Below are 21,688 nucleotides of genomic sequence, written 5' to 3' on the forward strand. Positions count from 1 at the left end.
AAGGTACAGTCTGGGGTCTGCTTCCTATCTCTTAAGGACCTGTTGATGCTCATTTCTCAACTTGAAAATAGTTGTACTTACAAAATTTCAATGTATTTTAAAGGTGACTTAATGTATGTGAAAAGCATGAGGAGTTGAAAAGTAAACTACAATATATTATTATTTATTCTATAAAGAGGGCTTGCAAGAGCTTATGATAGAGGCAGACAATTGCTAGTGTCATGTGGAATAGACAGTAAATGTTTTAGGAATTCAAACATCAAAATCAATTCCATTTGCAGTGATCAAAGAAGTCTTAAATAAGTCTGGGTTCTGTCTTAAGGGAAAAAAGGTAATCGCTGCTATTTTATCTTATGAATAGAAGTCCTTATATGTGAATCTGTCTTCTAAAATTCCCAAGTTTATCCCTGGGTTGTTTCACAGCCAAAATGTGACTGAAATTTTCTGGTTTGTTTATGCACCTTAGGGGTCCAACACCATAGAAAAGGATCTTTTCTTTTTCCTCCTTGAAACATCTAATAAGCAAATCCATAATACTTTTGAGACTAATTTTCACAAAACTTCTTCATTTAAAATACTTTTGAAGCCAGTGGTTTTTAGCTAGCTTTGTCTGCAATTTTGTATCATCCCATAAATTCAAGGATGACAGAAATATATAGCAAGACTAAAATTTGGTGACTCTTCCATAAGCTACATGTGTTACTTCATAGTCATACCTTATAAATATATTCATATTTATCTTCAACTTTTTGAATTTATTAAAATTTTGAATTATATTTTTGAAAAAGTCTTCTGAATATCACATAAACTAAGACTGAGATTATTTAGGCTCTTTGAGATCATATTCTTTTTAAATCAGTGTTTTTAAATTATGGGTAATATAATAATTTGTCAATGTAATTTAAAACTGAAACTATTGGACAATTATTAAGTTTATTTCTGTTTTGCTCTTGTTAACTTCTAGTTTTCTAAGTGAGCATGGTAAACAACTAGTAGTAATTTAATGCTGTTATAGTTGATATATAATGTGTGTGTGAGTATGTATGTGTTTTTAGAGAACCCACAGTTCAGTTTTATCCAGATCAAAGAAAAGAGAAACTTTTGATCATAACTGGAAGAAACTCAGCTAGAGGTTTGGAATCAGTACTAAAACAACAGGTGCAATGAGGACAGTATCTTCCAAATACAGTTGATTCACTGCTACATTTGTCTATTTGTCTAATATTATAATAATTATAAACAGAGTAGCACAAGTAGTATTTGGAAAAACCCTTTCAGTGTTGCAGTGTCAGGCATAAATAACATTTCACTTGTATTCTCACCCCTGGTTCTCTTTGCCTTCCTGGGCTGCTGCTTCTTCAGTAAAGTCATTTTAGATATTGAAAGTCTTGAGAATCTCCTCATGAGTTTTCCTCTTGATCATGCTGGCCACAGTCTTACATGTATAATATCAAGCATATCTTTGATGTTTAAATAGTCCGCAGTCATAGTAAGTTTAAAAAATGTTCCTTGGGAAACTTTCAGGTATTATGTGTCCCAGACAGGGATAACATCCCTTTCATTTTCTTTGTTTTCATCATCTACAGGAGGAGGGTCATCCCTGTAGTGTTTATACCACAGAATGACATTTTTAAAAAATTTTAAAGAATATTGCTGAATTAAGATTTGGAGAGGAACTGGTCGTCATCTCATCCATGATCAATTCCAAATCTTCCTAAATAGTCGTGATAGATATATAACTTAATAGTTACACGATAGTTTCCTGGGTTGGAGAGATCCCCTGGAAGAGGAAATGGCAACCTACTCCAATATTCTTGTCTGGGATATTCTATGGACAGAGGAGTCTGGCAGATGACAGTCCATGGGATCAGGAAGAGTCAGACATGACTTGGCGACTAAAGAGCAAAAGCAACATACAATAGATACACAGTTTAGTTACATAGGTTGTGGCCATTTACTATTTTAGAAATATTTTGAATCACACCAGGTATATCATTTTGAATAGTGCTTTTGTGACTTTAAATATTACACCTGTTTCCCCAACCTGTATGTCTACCTCATTTTTAAACAGCTTGATTGAAATCTATTCAATGGATTTCTTTTAAGAGTCTAAACATTTTTTATACAGTTCAGTTCAGTCGCTCAGGCGTGTCCAACTCTTTGCGACCCCATGAACAACAGCACACCAGGCTTCCTTGTGCATCACTAACTTCCGGAGTACACCCAAAACCCATGTCTATTGAGTCGGTGATGAAGTCCAACCATCTCATCCTCTGTCGTCCCCTTCTCCTCTTGACCTCAATCTTTCCCAGAATCAGGGTCTTTTCCAATCAGTCATCTATTTGCATCAGGTGGCCAAAGTTGGAGTTTCAGCTTCAAAATCAGTCCTACCAATGAATACCCAGAACTGTACTCCTTTAGGGTGGACTGGCTGGATCTCCTTGCAGTCCAAGGGACTCTCAAGAGTCTTCTCCAACACCATAGTTCAAAAGCATCAATTCTTGGGTGATCAGCTTTCTTCACAGTCCAAATCTCACATCCATACATGACCACAGGAAAAAACATAGACTAAACTAGACAGACCTTGGTTGGCAAAGTAATGTCTCTGCTTTTTAATATGCTATCTAGGTTGGTCATAACTTTCCTTCCAAGGAATAAGTGTCTTTTAATTTCCTGGCTGCAATCAGCATCTGCAGTGTTTTTGGAGCTCCAAAAAATAAAGTCTGACACTGTTTCCCCATCTATTTCCCACGAAGCGATGGGACCAGATTCCATGATCTTCGTTTTCTGAATGTTGAGCTTCAAGCCAAATTTTCACTCTCCTCTTTCACTTTCATCAAGAGGCTTTTGAGTTCCTCCTCACTTTCTGCCATAAGGGTGGTGTCATCTGCATATCTGAGGTTATTGATATTTCTCCCAGCAATCTTGATTCCACCTTGTGCTTCTCCCAGCCCAGCATTCCTCATGATGTACTCTGAATATAAGTTAAATAAGCAGGGTGACAATATACAACCTTGAGTTACTCCTTTCCCTATTTAGAACCAGTCTATTGTTACATGTCCAGTTCTAACTGTTGCTTCCTGACCTGCATACAGGTTTCTCAAGAGGCAGGTCAGGTGGTCTGGGATTCCCATCTCTTTCAGAATGTTCCAAATTTATTGTGATTGACACAGTCAAAGGCTTTGGCATAGTGAATGAAGCAGAAATAGATGTTTTTCTGGAACTCTCTTGCATTCTCCATGATCCAACAGATGTTGGCAATTTGATCTCTGGTGCCTCTGCCTTTTCTAAAACCTGCTTGAACATCTGGAAGTTCACGGTTCACATATTGCTGAAGTCTGGCTTCGAGAATTTTGAGCATGACTTTACTAGCGTGTGAGATGAGTGCAATTGTGCGGTAGTTTGAGCATTCTTTGGCATTTCCTTTCTTTGGGATTGGAATGAAGACTGAAATTTTCCAGTCCTGTGGCCACTTCCAAGTTTTCCAAATTTGCTGGCATATTGAGTGCAGCACTTTCACAGCATCATCTTTCAGGATTTGAAATAGCTCAAATGGAATTCCATCACCTCCACTAGCTTTGTTCATAGTGATGCTCTTTAAGGACCACCTGACTTCACATTCCAAGATGTCTGGCTCTAGGTGAGTGATAACGCCATCATGATTATCTTCATCGTGAAAATCTTTTTTGTACAGTTCTTCTGTGTATTCTTGCCACCTCTTCTTAATATCTTCTGCTTCTGTTAGGTCCATACAATTCTTGTTCTTTAACGAGCCCATCTTTGCATGAAACTTTCCCTTGATATCTCTAATTTTCTTGAAAAGATCTCTTGTTTTTCCTATTCTGTTGTTTTCCTCTATTTCTTTGCATTGATCGCTGAGGAAGGCTTTCTTATCTCTCCTTGCTATTCTTTGGAACTCTGCATTCAGATGCTTATATCTTTCCTTTTCTCCTTTGCTTTTCGCCTCTCTTCTTTTCACAGCTATTTGTAAGGCCTCCTCAGACAGCCATTTTGCTTTTTTGCATTTCTTTTCCATGGGGATGGTCTTGGTCCCTGTCTTCTGTACAATGTCACGAACCTCTGTCCAGAGTTCATCAGGCACTCTATCTATCAGATCTACTCCCCTAAATTTATTTCTCACTTCCACTGTATAATCATAAGGGATTTGATTTAGGTCATATCTGAATGGTCTAGTGGTTTCCCCTATTGTCTTCAATTTAAGTCTGAATTTGGCAATAAGGAGTTCATGATCTGAGCCACAGTCAGCTCCTGGTCTTGTTTTTGCTAACGGTATACAGCTTCTCCATCTTTGGCTGCAAAGAATATAATCAATCTGATTTCGCTGTTGACCATCCGGTGATGTCCATGTGTAGAGTCTTCTCTTGTGTTGTTGGAAGAGGGTGTTTGCTATGACCAGTGCGTTCTCTTGGCAAAACTCTATTAGCCTTTGCCCTGCTTCATTCTGTGCTCCAAGGTCAAATTTGCCTGTTACTCCAGGTGTTTCTTGACTTCCTACTTTTGCATTCCAGTCCCCTAGAATGAAAAGGACATCTTTTTTGGATGTTAGTTCTAAAAGGTCTTGTAGGTCTTCATAGAACCATTCATCTTCGGCTTCTTCAGCGTTACTGGTTGGGGCATAAATTTGGATTACTGTAATATTGAATGGTTTGCCCTGGAAACTAACAGAAATCATTCTGTCGTTTTTAAGACTGCATGCAAGTACTGCATTTCAGACTCTTTTGTTGACCATGATGGCTACTCCATTTCTTCTAAGGGATTCCTGTCCACAGTAGTAGATATAATGATCATCTGAGTCAAATTCACCCATTCCAGTCCACTTTAATTCACTGATTCCTAGAATGTCGACGTTCACTCTTGTCATCTCCTGTTTGACCACTTCCAATTTGCCTTGATTCATGGACCTAACATTCCAGGTTCCTATGCAATATTGCTCTTTACAGCATTGGACCTTGCTTCTATCACCAGTCACATCCACAACTGTGTATTTGTTTCTCTTTGGCTCCATCCCTTCATTCTTTCTGGAGTTATTTCTCCACTGATCTCCAGTAGCATACTGGGCACCTACCGACCTGGGGAATTCCTCATTCAGTATCCTATCATTTTGCCTTTTGATACTGTTCGTGGGGTTCTCAAGGCAAGTATACTGAAGTGGTTTGCCATTCCCTTCTCAAGTGGACCACATTCTGTCAGACCTCTACACCATGACCCTTCCATCTTGGGTGGCCCCACATGGTATGGCTTAGTTTCATTGAGTTAGACAGGGCTGTGGTCCATATGATCGGATCAACTAGTTTTCTGGGATTATGATTTCAGCGTGTCTGCCCTCAAATGCCCCCTCGCAATACCTACCGTCTTATTTGGGTTTCACTTACCTTGGTCGTGGAATATCTCTTCACAGTTGCTCCAGCAAAGCGCAGCCGCTGTACCTTGCCTTGGACGAGGGATATCTTCTCAAGTCCGCCCCTCCTGACCTTGAAGATGGAGTAGCTCCTCTCGGCCCTCCTGTGCCCACACAGCCACCGCCTCTTGGACGTGGGACAGCTCCTCTCGGCCACTACCCTGACCTTGGGCGTGGGGTAGCTCCTCTTGTCCACGCTTCTGGGCGTGGTCAGTTGCGCGGAGCCAGTGTCTCTCGTGTCTGTGCCGCCGAGATAAGTGCAATTGTGGTAGTTTGAGCATTCTTTGGCATTGCCTTTCTTTGGGATTGGAATGAAAACTGACCTTTTCCAGTCCTGTGGCCACTGCTGAGTTTTCCAAATTTGCTGACATATTGAGTGCAGCACACTTTCACAGCATCATCTTTCAGGATTTGAAATAGCTCAACTGGTATTCCATCACCTTCACTTAGCTTTGTTTGAGGTGATGCTTCCTAAGGCCCACTTAACTTCACATTCCAGGATGTCTGGCTCTAGGTGAGTGATCACACCATCGTGATAATCTGGGTCATGAAGATCATTTTTGTACAGTTCTTCTGTGTATTCTTGCCACCTCTCCTTAATATCTTCTGCTTCTGTTAAGTCCCTACCATTTCTATCCTTTATTGAGCCCATCTTTGATGAAATGTTCTCTGGTATCTCTAATTTTCTTGAAGAGATCTCTAGTCTTTCCCATTCTGTTGTTTTCCTCTATTTCTTTGCATTGATCACTGAGGTACGCCTTCTTATCTCTCCTTGCTATTCTTTGGAACTCTGCATTCAAATGGGTATATCTTTCCTTTTCTCCTTTGCTTTTTGCTTCCCTTCTTTTCACAGCTATTTGTAAGGCCTCCTCAGATAGGCTTTGTAGCAATAAAATGTGAAAGTAAACCTTTATTCATTATATTATTTTAACATTATATTTTTACAAGTTTTTTCACTTAGCTGCTTTCACAGTATATGATTAAAATGATTTTAGTCATTTATTTTAGATGACTTTCCTGGTCATTTTAATAGAATTTTTCTCTTTATGATAATATTTAATTCGGCTGACTTTTTCCTATCCTGGAACATAATGCAGAATTTTTGATGAATTGACTGAGGCCCAGAAGTTACAAATCATAGTCAAAGATAACTAGGATATTATATTTTAAATCTATTTATTTTCCAGTTTAAATGATAACTACTTTCACCTAGAATTATTAATGAAAACCAATTCTTTAATTTTAATATAGTGAAATATTATGAATTGGGAAATTATGTGAATTTAAGATGAGAAGGGCTTCCCTTATGGCTCAGTCAGTAAAGAATCTGCGTGCAATGCAGGAGACCCGAGTTTGATCCCTGGGTTGGGAAGATCCTCTGGAGAAGGAAATGGCAACCCACTCCAGTATTCTTGCCTAGAGAATCCCATGGACTGATATTCCTGGAGGGATACAGTACATGGGGTCACAAGAGTCGGACACTTCTTAGCGACTCAACCACCAAGATGAGATGTGACAAATTATTGATTTTTCTCTAGGGCCAGGTAGATTTGGGTGGATAGTGTATGTTCAGTTCAGTTCAGTTCAGTTCAGTCGCTCAGTCGTGTCCAACTCCTTGCGACCCCATGAATCACAGCATGCCAGGCCTCCCTGTCCATCACCAACTCCCGGAGTTCACTCAAACTCATGTCCACAGAATCGGTGATGCCATCCAGCCATCTCATTCTCTGACGTCCCCTTCTCTTCCCGCCCCCAACCTTTCCCAGCATCAGAGTCTTTTCCAGTGAGTCAACTTGTCACATGAGGTAGCCAAAGTATTGGAGTTTCAGATTTAGCATGAGTCCTTCCAATGAACACCCAGGATTGATCTCCTCTAAAATGGACTGGTTGGATCTCCTTGCAGTCCAAGGGACTCTCAAGAGTCTTCTCCAACACCACAGCAGAGTTCAAAAGCATCAATTCTTCAGCGATCAGCTTTCTTCACAGTCCAACTCTCACATCCGTACATGACCATGGGAAAAACCATAGCCTTGACTAGACGGACCTTGGTTGGCAAAGTAATGTCTCTGCTTTTTAATATACTATCAAGGTTGGTCATAACTTTCCTTCCAAGGAGTAAGCGTCTTTTAATTTCATGGCTGCATTCAGCATCTGCAGTGATTTGGGAGCCCAAAAAAAATAAAGTCTAACACTGTTTCCACTGTTTTCCCATCTATTTCCCATGAAGTGATGGGACCAGATGCCATGATCTTTGTTTTCTGAATGTTGAGCTTCAAGCCAACCTTTTCACTCTCCTCTTTCACATTCATCAAGAGGCTTTTGAGTTCCTCTTCACTTTTTGCCATAAGGGTGGTGTCATCTGCATATCTGAGGTTATTGATATTTCTCCCAGCAATCTTGATTCCAGCTTGTACTTCTTCCAGCCCAGCGTTCCTCATGATATACTCTGCATATAAGTTAAATAAGCAAGGTGACAATATACAACCTTGACGTACTCCTTTTCCTCCTATTTGAAACCAGTCTGTTGTTCCATGTCCAGTTCTGACTGTTGCTTCCTGACCTGCATACAGGTTTCTCAAGAGGCAGGTCAGGTGGTCTGGGATTCCCATCTCTTTCAGAATTTTCCACAGTTTATTGTGATCCACACAGTCAAAGGCTTTGGCATAGTGAATGAAGCAGAAATAGATGTTTTTCTGGAACTCTCTTGCTTTCTCCATAATCCAGCGGATGTTGGCAATTTTATCTCTGGTGCCTCTGCCTTTTCTAAAACCTGCTTGAACGTCTGGAAGTTCACGGTTCACATATTGCTGAAGCCTGGCTTGGAGAATTTTGAGCATGACTTTACTAGTGTGTGAGATGAGTGCAAATTGTGCGGTAGTTTGAGCATTCTTTGGCATTGCCTTTCTTTGGGATTGGAATGAAGACTGACCTTTTCCAGTCCTGTGGCCACTGCTGAGTTTTCCAAATTTGCTGGCATTTTGAGTGCAGCACTTTCACAGCATCATCTTTCAAGATTTACCTTCCTAAAAAATAGTGATACAACATATATATTTTTACTGATACTTGACAAGTAACATTAAGGTCAATAGAATCTCAGGCTGGTCTAATTTGAGGATATTTTTTACCTTTATATTTCAAGGAAACTGCATTTTAGAGAATCTGTCATATAAACAGTTTCCCAAATGCTTCTTAAATGACATAGTAGTTAGTAGAGATATATGGTATTAATCACTGAAAACAGCAGCCTCACAATATACTTAACAGTGAGCACATTAAATCAGCCAATCATAAGGCTAATAAAATATAAATTTAAAAGGTCAGGTTATGCTGAAAATAAATTTAAAGATGATGCTTCTGATTTTATTCTGTATATTTAAGAACTGATAGTGCTGTGTCATTTTGACTCATTATTAGTAGTGATGTTTCATTGTGGCCTCCGCAGGTAGTGAAAGGTTTTTGGACCAATATTTCCACATATTTTTCACTAACATATTTTTAAGCTGCCTACCAGCTTCATATTGACATAGCAGGAAGAAGTAGAAAGACTGTGCAAACTTTGTGTTGAACAATGTTAGTTTTTCCCTTGGGACAGACTCTTGAAATTCAAGGCTAGATACTTTTTTAAAAATAGACAAATTAATTCTGAGAAAGAACTAGAAAAAAAAATTAGTCCTACATCACCTGTAACTTAAGATGGTAACAATCAGAAAGAGGAAGATCCCATCCTTTTCTAGCAAGTACCATAGAGAAAAGAGAACCCTGACATTGTATATTAAATAAGGAAAATCTACAGGATCAGAGTATCCAAAATATTTTTCAAAGGATCAGATCAAATAGTTTTTGAAAGTAATATATCTAATTAGGTATTAAATAGACAACTTTTTTTTTGTTAATCTATTTTTTTATTGAAGGACAATTGCTTTACAGAATTGTCTTATTTTCTGTCAAACCTCAACATGAATCAGCCATAGGTACATATATAACGCCTCCCTTTTGAAAATCTCTCCCATCTTTCGCCCCATCCCACCCCTCTAGATTGATCCAGAGGCCCTATTTGAGTTTCCTGAGGCATACAGCAAATGCCCATTGGCTATGTGGTTTACACATGGTAATGTAAGTTTCCATGTTACTCTTTCCATGTGTCTTCTCCTATCTCTTTTTTATGAGTGTGCCTGTGATTATATTAGGCCTACCGGATAATCCAGAGTAACCTCATCTAAGAATCCTTAATTTACTCAAAACTGCAAAGTCTCTTTACCAGATAAGAGCATTCACAGGTTCTGGGGATTACAATGTAGAAATATTTGGATGCCATATGACACATCACAGGTGTCACATGGTTGAACATATCACAGTTTTATTCTCAGGTGTAAAAAAGAGACAGAGGCTATAAAGAAAATAAAGCACCAGTTCTGCTATATGCAAGCATCGTCTGTATATTTCTGGCTCTTAATCAGGTTTTGACTACATAGGGAAGTAGATAACAATATATTTTACCACTGATTACAGAGAAAATCACATGAAAAGAAAAGCACATGTAACAGATATGATTAGAATAGATTATGCTATCTAAAGCACGGTATATTTAATAAACATTTTCAAAACAAGATAAAGATCAGAAATATTTTGAAGCATGTTATCAGGTTTCAAAAATGTCAACTCATGCTAAATATCACATTTACAAAATTTCACAAGTAAGAACAGTGTGTTGAGTGTGTTCTTCTTCTCCACATACACAAAAGAAACACTGTTACATGGTTGTGCTCTGCAGTTATACCCATTGGCTCATTAGCAAAGGAAAGAGGAAAATCATATAGTCTTGAAAGTCTGTTCTGAGTTCTACTTTCTCATCTGTATTATTTATTTATTATATTATTGTTCTGAATTCACATTTCATCCTGTTTAATTCTAGAAAGAGGCACAGGGAAGCACAGAAAGGGGGGCATAAAGCAAGACAAACTGAAAAGCACTAAAAAAGGAAATTAAGAAAGTAAAGAAGATTGGAAAGAAGAGAAAGAAGGGATAAAAAATAAAAAGAGGTTGATAGATAAGCAAAGGGAAAGAGTTAGTTCTATTTGTACTAAAAGTCAGCACTAGCATTAGGACCGAGGTGGAAGTTATAGGAAGCAAACAATGACTCCAGATGTTTTATCAATTAAAGATTTTTAAAAGACAATGGATGGCTTTGTGAAGTACTGTACTCTTTATATAGTACTTTGTGAGGCACTGCACTCTTTATATAGTGCTTTGTAAAGTACTATGATCTTTATATATTCTTTGTGAAATACTACACTGCTAAAGTAGAAGTGGATAGATACTCAGCTATCAGAAATACATTGAAGCATTTTCTGCATTGGTGATAAAAGGTATTAAATTGCTTAAAAGATCTGTTCCTATATTGGAATTCTATTATTTAACATTCACTATTATGATTTTCACTGTCACAAACACATGTGCATAGGAGTGTTCCCTGCCCCAATCTCTCTTTTTCATCTAAACACACGCACACACACACTCATGCAGGTAAGCATATCCCAATAAATAAACCTTCATTTACCCAGTATGCTCAATAGATGACTGAGAATTAGCAATATTTGTTTGATCTTTAGGAAAATACTTCATGACCCATGGTGTAAATCTTGATTACATGCTAAGAGTAAAACATGTTTGTGATAATCCACAATATAATTTGATTGAGGGCAGGAGAAGAAGGAGATAAAAGATGATGAGTTGGTTGGATGGGATCACAGACTTAATGAACATGAGTTTGTGAAAACTCAGGGAGATAAAGAAGGATGTGAAAGCCTGATGTGCTGCAGTCCATGGGGTCACAAAGAGTTGGACACGACTGAGTGACTGAACAACAACAGTGTAGTTTTGAACAGTAGTATTAGTGTTTGATATTTTAAAATTTCAAGAAATAATCAACTCGAAGACAACAAGGATATTTGTAACACAGCCTCATTTCTACTAGTTTTGAGCAGGTATTTACAATACTGAATAGAATTAATTTTAAGAGAAAGTATAGCAAAAATGTTAAATTTTCCACTTATTTCTTGACATTCTGCATTAATATCAAAATTGGCCTTCTCATTATATCATTAAACAATTGCTCACTTCTCTGAGCCTCAATGTCATCATCTTATGGAGGCAATGTCTTCCCCATAGATTTATCACAATGTAATATGACCAACCTTGATAGTATATTAAAAAGCAGAGACATTACTTTGCCAACAAAGGTCCGTCTAGTCAAGGCTATGGTTTTTCCCGTGGTCATGTATGGATGTGAGAGTTGGACTGTGAAGAAAGCTGATCGCCGAAGAATTCATGCTTTTGAACTGTGGTGTTGGAGAAGACTCTTGAGAGTCCCTTGTACTGCAAGGAGATCCAACCAGTCCATTCTAAAGGAGATCAATCCTGGGTGTTCATTGGAAGGACTGATGCTAAAGCTGAAACTCCAATATTTTGGCCACCTCATGCAAAGAGTTGGCTCACTGGAAAAGACTCTGATGCTAGGAAAGGTTGGGGGTGGGAGGAGAAGGGGACTACAGATGGTTGGATGACATCACCGACTCTGTGGACATGAGTTTGAGTGAACTCTGGGAGTTGGTGATGGACAGGGAGACCTGGCGTGCTGTGATTCATGGGGTCGCGGAGAGTCAGACACGATTGAGCGACTGAACTGAAATGAACTGAACTGAATAAGATAACATACATAATATAAACATTTAATAAAATTGATTAACTCAATTAAGAGCAAAATACTTAACTAGAAAAATTCAGTTTCTTTAGGTGTCTCCATATGAGCATAAGAAAGCAAAACTTTTCTAAGTGTGAGTAAGATCTGTTTTGTTAGAACTAACTCCCCTTGGTACTTTTATTTTCATTTTTTGTTACATAGTTTTTGGTAAACGACTTGAGATTCAAAAAATGTAGTAATCAAAAGGGTTTGTATGAAAACCATTTTCAAGAATGTGGTAACCTGTTCACCAGTCATTTATGTTGAAGGTCAAAGCTAAGATTTTTGAAGACTTAAGAAAGGATGTATATCAGAAACATGATTCTGCTGAAGACTATACTGAATAGGTAATTGTTACTCAGGAAACCTCACTTGAGTCTTCATATCTTTCAGTTAGCCTCTGATCTGACAGACTCCAGAAGATATTATTTCCTTGATTATTTCTTTCCTTCTCTAACTTTTTAGAATCAGAAGTAAAGATCAATAGTTGCCCTTTTGTGTCCTAAAATCAGTTGTTCTCATGTGGAGGAATAAACGTATTTTCTGCTTTGTATTAGTTGGTACTGCAGAGTTTTCACAATATGCCAATTCAGATGCTATGTAAACTTGAATTATTAAGACAAATTCATTAGATATATTCAAAGCAAATGCTTTAGGTTTCATGAATTGAAACCTTATTTTAAAATGAAATTCTGTGTAATGTTGTTCTCTGAAAATATAAAATGCAGCGTTTGAGGTATATTGACCTATAAATTGTTTTCTACATCCTCTGCTTTCAAACTCACTAAGTGTTTAAAATGTGTGATTAGTAATATTGATACAGCTTTTTTCAAAAACACTATGGAAAAAATAATATGACATAAAATCCAAATTATATAAAGCAATTTTCTCTCTAAATTAATTTTAACAAAATCAAAATTTTTGCATAGAATGTTTGTACATAAAATGTCAGAATTCTGACAAAACAATATTAAAACTCAATATCCAACATTAGAGAAATGACTTGATAAACAACTGAATATTAGCCATTAAAATAAAAATTATGAAAACTATTTTAAAATATAGGGTAGGATTTAGAATATTGGTTTAAATAGAATTATCTAGAACTATGTATATTTATGACCATACTAGATAGTATATTAAAAAGCAGAGACATTACTTTGCCAACCAAGGTCCGTCTAGTCAAGGCTATGGTTTTTCCCCTGGTCATGTATGGATGTGAGAGTTGGACTGTGAAGAAAGCTGATCGCCGAAGAATTGATGCTTTTGAACTGTGGTGTTGGAGAAGACTCTTGAGAGTCCCTTGGACTGCAAGGAGATCCAACCAGTCCATTCTGAAGATCAACCCTGGGTGTTCATTGGAAGGACTGATGCTAAAGCTGAAACTCCAATACTTTGGCCACCTCACGAGACGAGTTGACTCACTGGAAAAGACTGATGCTGGGAGGGATTGGGGGCGGGAGGAGATGGGAACGACAGAGAATAAGGTGGCTGGATGGCATCACCGACTCGATGGACATGCGTTTGAGTGAACTCCGGGAGTTGGTGATGGACGCAAAGAGTTGGACACGATTGAGCGACTGAACTGAACTGAACTGAACTGATGTATATTTAGCAACTGTTTAAAACATAGATGTTTACATATGAAAGGAATGTGCAAAAGTGAAGAGATTTTAGATTTTATATAGATCTTCCCTGGTGGCTCAGAGGTTAATGCGTCTGCCTCCAATGCGGGAGACCGGGGTTCGATCCCTGGGTCGGGAAGATCCCCTGGAGAAGGAAATGGTAACCCACTCCAGTATTCTTGCCTGGAGAATCCCATGGATGAAGAAGCCTGGTAGGCTACAGTCCACGGGGTCGCAAAGAGTCGGACACGACTGAGCAACTGAACAGAACAGAACAGATAGATCTTAGACCTTGAAGTCTGTTTGTAAGTGAAGAGTCTATGTATTAGAGAAAAGATTCTCTTAATTTTCTGTTTTATAAAAGTATAGAAGAGGATTCATATAATTTAGGTGATGTGTCTGTGCAATTAAATAACCATTGAAGAGCTGAAAATAGGAAAGATGGTACCTATATTTTAACCAATAGTCATTCTAAAATGCTGTTGGAATAATTGAATTTCTTATAAGTTTTGTAAGGATTGTATCATGAGAACTTGAGTGTTAAATAATTATGAGACAATATATAATACACTGGTAATACTACTTTGTGATATTTTATATTAAACTGAAAATTAATGATAACATTGTATATATGAAAAGGACATTTTCAAAGTTGAATGAATTGATATATTTTATATACTTTAGTCAAATTCTAATTTGTATTATTCACATTAAAGTTTTAGTTTTTCAATAAAGCACCATTTAATCCATTATTATACTATAATAATAATGGGACATTCCAAGAACATTAATGCATTTTCCAGCAGGAATTAATACCACTAATTGACTAACGGTAGTTTATTAGTAGTGAATATGACTCAATATACATAGTGAATTGTCAGAACATTTTCTTATTTACCATTTTATATATTTCTATTTTAGCTTATGGCACAAACTCTTCTATTTCTTAGCAATTTCTATAATTATCACTCATTTTAAGAAAATATCTTAGTACAGCCATAATACTGTCATTAAGCAGCTGGAAAGAGTTTCAAATATAGTTTCTAAAGTACTTAATTTCTTATGAGAAGCAAACTTGTCATTTACACAAATTTAAGAAAGTAGTTTATCCTTAAGATACAAAAACAACTTTGGAAAGTAAATTACCACATTTAATACCTGAGTATCTCTTCAGTTCTGTACAGTTGCTCAGCCATGTTCAACTCTTTGCGATCCCATGAATCGCAGTATGCCAGGCCTCCCTGTCCATCACCAACTCCCGGGGTTCACTCAAACTCATGTCCATCGAGTCCGTGATGACATCCAGCCATCTCATTCTCTGTCATCCCCTTCTCCTGCTCCCAATCCCTCCCAACATCAGGGTATTTTCCAGTGAGTCAACTCCACATGAGGTGGCCAAAGTATCGGAGTTTCAGCTTCAGCATTGGTCCTTCCAATGAACACCCAGGACTGATCTCCTTTAGAATGGACTGGTTGGATCTCCTTGCAGTCCAAGGGACTCTCAAGAGTCTTCTCCAACACAGTTCCAAAGCATCAATTCTTTGGCAACTTAGCTTTCTTCACAGTCCAACTCTCACATCCATACATGAACACTGGAAAATCCATAGCCTTGACTAGACAGAACTTGGTTGGCAAAATAATGTCTCTGCTTTTTAATATGCTATCTAGGTTGGTCATAACTTTCCTTCCAAGGAGTAAGCATCTTTTAATTTCATGGCTGCAATCAGCATCCACAGTGATTTTGGAGCCCAGAAAAATAAAGTCTGTACTGTTTCCCCATCTATTTCCCATGAAGTGATGGGACCAGATGCCATGATCTTAGTTTTCTGAATGTTTAGCTTCAAGCCAACTTTTTCACTCTCCTCTTTCACTTTCATCGAGAGGCTTTTGAGTTCCTCTTCACTTTCTGCCATAAGGGTGGTGTCATCTGCATATCTGAGGAAAGACAGAGTTCCTGATAAACTATGGACGGAGGTTTGTGACATTGTACAGGAGACAGGGATCAGGAACATCCCCATGGAAAAGAAATGCAAAAAAGCAAAATGGCTGTCTGAGGAAGCCTTACAGATAGCTGTGAAAAGGGAAGCAAAAAGCAAAGGAGAAAAGGAAAGATATAAGCATCTGAATGCAGATTTCGAAAGAATAGCAAGGAGAAATAAGAAAGCCTTCCTTAGCGATCAATGCAAAGAAATAGAGGAAAACAACAGAATGGGAAAAACTATCGATCTCTTCAAGAAAATTAGAGATACCAAGGGAACATTTCATGCTAAGATGGGCTCTCGATAAAGAACAGAAATGGTATGGACCTAACAGAAGCAGAAGATATTAAGAAGAGGTGGCAAGAATACACAGAACACCTGTACAAAAAAGATCTTCATGACCCAGATTATCACGATGGTGTGATCACTCACCTAGAGACAGACATCCTGGAATGTGAAGTCAAGTGAGCCTTAGAAAGCATCACTAAGATCAAAGCTGGTGGAGGTGATGGAATTCCAGTTGAGCTATTTCAAATCCTGAAAGATGATGCTGTGAAAGTGCTGCACTCAATATGCCAGCAAAATTGGAAAACTCAGCAGTGGCCACAGGACTGAAAAATGTCAGTTTTCATTCCAATCCCAAAGAAAGGCAATGCCAAATAATGCTCAAACTACCGCACAAATGCACTCATCCCACACACTAGTAAAGTCATGCTCACAACTCTGCAAACCAGGCTTCAGCAATACGTGAACTGTGAACTTCCAGATGTTCAAGCTGGTTTTAGAAAAGGCCAAGGAACCAGAGATCAAATTGCCAACATCCGCTGGATCATGGAGAAAGCAACAGAGTTCCAGAAAAACATCTATTTCTGCTTCATTGGCTATGCCAAAGCCTTTGACTGTGTGGATCACAATAAACTGTGGAAGATTCTGAAAGACATGGGAATACCAGACCTCCTGACCTGCCTCTTGAGAAACCTGTATGCAGGTCAGGAAGCAACAGTTAGAACTGGCTATGGAACAACAGACTGGTTCCAAATAGGAAAAGGAGTATGTCAAGGCTGTATATTGTCACCCTGCTTATTTAACTTATATGCAGAGTACATCATGAGGAACGCTGGGCTGGAGGAAGCACAAGCTGGAATCAAGATTGCCAGGAGAAATATTATTAACCTCAGATATGCAGATGACACCACCCTTATGGCAGAAAGTGAAGAGGAACTAAAAAGCCTCTTGATGAAAGTGAAAGAGGAGAATGAAAAAGTTGGCTTAAAGCTCAGCATTCAGAAAACTCAGATCATGAGTCTCTCTTAGAAACTGAATAAAATTTCATCTTGATCATAGAGAATCAGTTTCTTCAAATCCTCTTTTCAACTGCATTAAGTACATGTGAATGGATTTTTGAAAATGAACTGGAAAGAACTGGAAAGAACTGGAAAGATACATGAGTTCATAGTCATACTAATTCAAGTTTACTAGTATTGGGTTTTTGCTTACCTTCTTTGGTCTGGAAATTTATAATAATGAACTGTAAGGATACATGAGTTCATAATCATACTTCTAATTCAGGTTTACTAGGATAAGGTTTTTACGTGCCTTCATTGGTCTGCCATGTGTATCTCTATTTTCCCACAGGGACAAAAAAATCCTAGTTCTCAATAACACCAATGTAATTCCTCATTTGATTTGTCTCTTAACACACACACACATACACACATTCAGCATTACAATACTAGTAATACAACTTTCAATATCATTGCTAAAAACAGTTAAATAATTTTTGCAGTTTTTTTGATACTTAGATTATGTCCCATTGGGTTGTAGGTTAAGTAACTGTCATTTAATGTCATTTTAAGTAGTTCCTCTCAGAGGCTATGCTTTCAACTCAATACACAGATTTCTTTCTTTAAATCTTTTGAGATTGCTCTTTCAGTGTTCATTTGTTTTTTATTATTTATATTCAGAGATGATTTTCTTCTAACCCTGTAGTGACCATCCTAGCCTCCCATCCTCTAAGGGTAACCATTGTTACTAGATTTATTCTTAGATTTATCCTTAGATTTTTTTTCATACATTTATCTCCACCTCTCTTTTTTCATTTAAAAGTAAACCCTGAAATAAATACATTCTAGTATTTATAGATGGTCATAATTCCTTTTAACAGTTTCATAATTCTCTGGTGAATGTAGCGTAATTTTTTAAACCAGTCCCTTATTGATGGGCATTTAAATTGTTTCCAACCTTTACAAATAAATTTCAGTGAGTAGTCTTGTAAATATGTCACGTCGTATTTGTGCAGTGTATCTTTCAATAGATTCCCAAAAGCCAAAGTGTAAATGAACATATAATTTGCCTCAAATTGTTAAATTTCCCTTTATAAGGATTATGTCATTTTGCATTTACACCAACACTGTATTAAAGTCTTTTCCTCACAGTCCATCCAACAGAGCCTGGTGTCAAGTTTTTGGATTTTTTGCCAATTTAAGATGAGAAATGGTATCTCCGTATATTTACTTTGTATTTTTAAGACTGAATTTTAGTTCTCTATGTAAAAATTCCTTTTGTAAGTAATTTGAATATTTAAACATGAGAAGTATTTTGTTAGATAAAAAACCTACAGTGTATACAAGATTAGGTTAGGATTGGATTGTTAAGATAATGTTATAGAGAAAAAGAAGACAGACATGATTCAAAATAAACTTCATAAATTAAATATTTCAGTTTTAGTCAAAAGTCATAGAAACCTTGCAAAAGAAATGATCCTCTCATTGATAAGCCAAAATGTACTGTAGTTAAGTTTGCGATGTTACTGCTATAAAGTACTAAAACTTCATAAAGTACTAAGTCTTGAAGGAAATAAAGCTTATAAATGATCATGTAATTGCAGAGGATTTTCTATAGTAGTCATAGTTTTGAGAAAATATAGAAGTCAAGCCTATTATACTTCATATTACAGCTCAAAACTAAAGCCAGTTTGAGGAAAAATGTTGTCCTCTAACAGAATCAGAGATGATGAGTTATGGTCCTTATTCTTGGACTATCTGAGTTTTTCCTTTGTTCCCTAATTTGTTTCCGCATGCTTGCTGAATAACACCAATAACAAAGCTGCTTCAGTGGTGTATGATTCTTTGTGACCCTCTGGGCTGTAGCCCACAAGGCTGTTCTGTCCATAGGATTATCTAGGCAAGAATGCTGGAGTGAGTTGCCATGCCCTTCTCCAGGGGATATTTCCAACCCAGGGATTGAAGGGGATCTTTCCAACCCAAGGATCAAAGGGGATCTTTCCAACCCAGAGATCGAACCTGAATCTCCTGCAGCTCCTGTACTGCAAGCAAAATTCTTTACCACTGAGCCATCAGTTTCTAAATAAATTTTAATATTTTATTTGGATTGCATAAAGTAGATCCAATTATCATATTAATTTGACATCAATAATTGGTGCCCTCTTCAACAAGAATTGTGTTTTCCTTTGGAGACAAAATGTTAAAGAAAGCATTGTGGAGAATGATTCCTGCCAATTAATTCTTAGTTATCTTTTTTCTTTTCAGCACCTTCCCTGATAGGTATGGTAAGAAAGGACTGGGCATCCCAAAATAGCATTGCCCTATCATGGCAAGCACCTGCTTTTTCCAATGGAGCCATACTGGACTACGAGATCAAGTATTATGAGAAAGTAGGTCTTATTTGGAGCTTCCTCAAAATGTACATATACATATATATGCATATAAATATTAAGTATATTGTTATAGAATATTATTTTGCTTTAAAATCTGTTTTTTTTGGCCTAACTTCTTACCTACTGTGTCTTTAAATATTCTCTAGTGTACTATAGTGTTTATAATTTCTTAATTTGTCTTATTTTATATCAGATTAAAGTAGAAGACACAGGATGTACATGTCTATCTTCACCTACTCTAAGGAGTTTTACAATATAATGAGAGATTATATTCATCAACTTACAGTTTAATGAATATAATGTTATTTCTAAAACTCACTTCAGAAAAAATAGCAAAATGGAATTACCACAATCTAAAACAAGTTCATGTGGGCCATATCCTTGCCAATGAATTTAAAGTTATAGTCTGCTAAAATTTGCAAAGTATGATTTAAGTTATAAATGAAAATAGCTGATTAATTTAAAATTGTCTTTCCATTCAGGTCAGCTGTTTTATAAGGTAGCAAGATAAATCTGCTTAATAAATCAACTCAACTTTAGTTTCCATTTCAATCATTAAAATTGTTCTCAATTACTATATTTTCCTTATATACTATAATATACTATATACTATAATTTCCTTATATACAAATTATATACGTCCTTAGTTTTATGACATTCACATGTCTTCTTTCTTCATGCTTTCTCCCCATCCCTCACCATGTGATATCATTGCTATAGATGTTAAAGCAGAACATAGAGTCAATTCTGATAATATGTCCCATTGGGCTGATGCTAATCTAGAATATTGATAATGTGAGCATTACATTTAAAAATGTTATGTAAAAATTCTCAGTGGTATCTTAAGAAAGAACTTGTGTTTCTGTAACTTACTGGAAGCAAAGGAACATCACAAATAAATTTAGGTTCCCTATGAAGAAACACAGGGCAAAAAAAGAAATGGTGGAGAATTCTGACAAAACGTGGTCCACTGGAGAAGGGAATGGCAAACCACTTCAGTATTTTTGCCTTGAGAACCCCATGAACAGTATAAAAAGAAGAGAAATAGAAGTCTATATTTTTCTATTCTACTGCTTCTGAGCAAATGTAAGTTTGAAAGGGGGAGAAGTAGCTCAGTAGCATGATTATATTTATTAATTTCAGAATTATGTAGTCAATGAAAGCTATCATTATTATTAACTGACATGGAAAAATCCATAGTCTAAGAAAGGAGGAATTTACTCAGTTTAATTAGACTATAGATTCTGTACATTGGTCTGGCCAGCTTGTGCTCAGAAATCCTGTTCATCTGTCCTTCCAAATGTTACAGACTGCAAGGAGATCCAACCAGTCCATTCTAAAGGAGATCAACCCTGGGTGTTCATTGGAAGGACTTATGCTAAAGCTGAAACTCCAATACTTTGGCCACCTCATGCGACGAGTTGAGTCACTGGAAAAGAGTCTGATGCTAGGAGGGTTTGAGGGTAGGAGGAGACAGGGACGACAGAGAATGAGATGGCTGGATGGCATCACTGACTCAATGGACATGAGTTTGAGTGAACTCTGGGAGTTGGTGATGGCCAGGGAGGCCTGGCGTGCTGTGGTTCATGGGGTCGCAAAGAGTCGGACACGGCTGAGCGACTGAACTGAACTGAACTGAATGGCATCCTGTCACAGGAATATACATGTTTTTCTGACCGTTAATTTAAATATATCTTCATATACTCAAATAATTCAGTTTATTTAAAAAGCAATGTACACATTTTAAAGGAAATTTTCAGAATAAAAATATTTATCTTGTATTATAAAGGTAATATTTCATACATGCTGCTGCTGCACCTGCTAAGTCACTTCAGTCGTGTCCGACTCTGTGTGACCCCATAGATGGAAGCCCACCAGGCTCCCCCGTCCCTGGGATTCTCCAGGCAAGAACACTGGAGTGGGTTGCCATTTCCTTCTCCAATGTGTGAAAGTGAAAAGTGAAAGTGAAGTCGCTCAGTCGTGTCCGACCCTTAGCGACCCCACGGACTGCAGCCTACCAGGCTCCTCCATCCATGGGATTTTCTAGGCAAGAGTACTGGAGTGGCTTGCCATTGCCTTCTCCAAATATTTCATACATAGGTGACTCTTATTCTGTAGTCATTTTGCTTCTTATATCTGAAGATGAAAATAACATAATATTTCCAGTTAAAGAAAAATTGTGCTGATTCCATAAGAAAAGAACCATATTCATCCAACTGGAACTTTAGAAATTAATAAAATCCTGAGTGA

At 37.3% G+C, this 21,688-nt stretch overlaps 1 protein-coding gene across 3 annotated transcripts in view; it reads left to right on the forward strand.

Annotated features, from left to right (window-relative positions):
* EPHA6 (EPH receptor A6) overlaps positions 1–21,688 on the forward strand; it is a 1,038,562-nt gene that overhangs the window by 604,819 nt on the left and 412,055 nt on the right. For all 3 annotated transcript variants that reach the window (XM_088836271.1, XM_088836272.1, XM_055397929.2), the window contains exon 6: positions 19,311–19,435. In XM_088836271.1, coding sequence (XP_088692397.1) covers positions 19,311–19,435 — 125 coding nt within the window. The remainder of the gene's footprint in view (positions 1–19,310; positions 19,436–21,688) is intronic.

Source organism: Moschus berezovskii, chromosome 1 (genome assembly GCF_049115385.1).
Source record: "Moschus berezovskii isolate FMDL1 chromosome 1, NW_MosBer_1.0, whole genome shotgun sequence".
NCBI classification, from domain to species: domain Eukaryota; kingdom Metazoa; phylum Chordata; class Mammalia; order Artiodactyla; family Moschidae; genus Moschus; species Moschus berezovskii.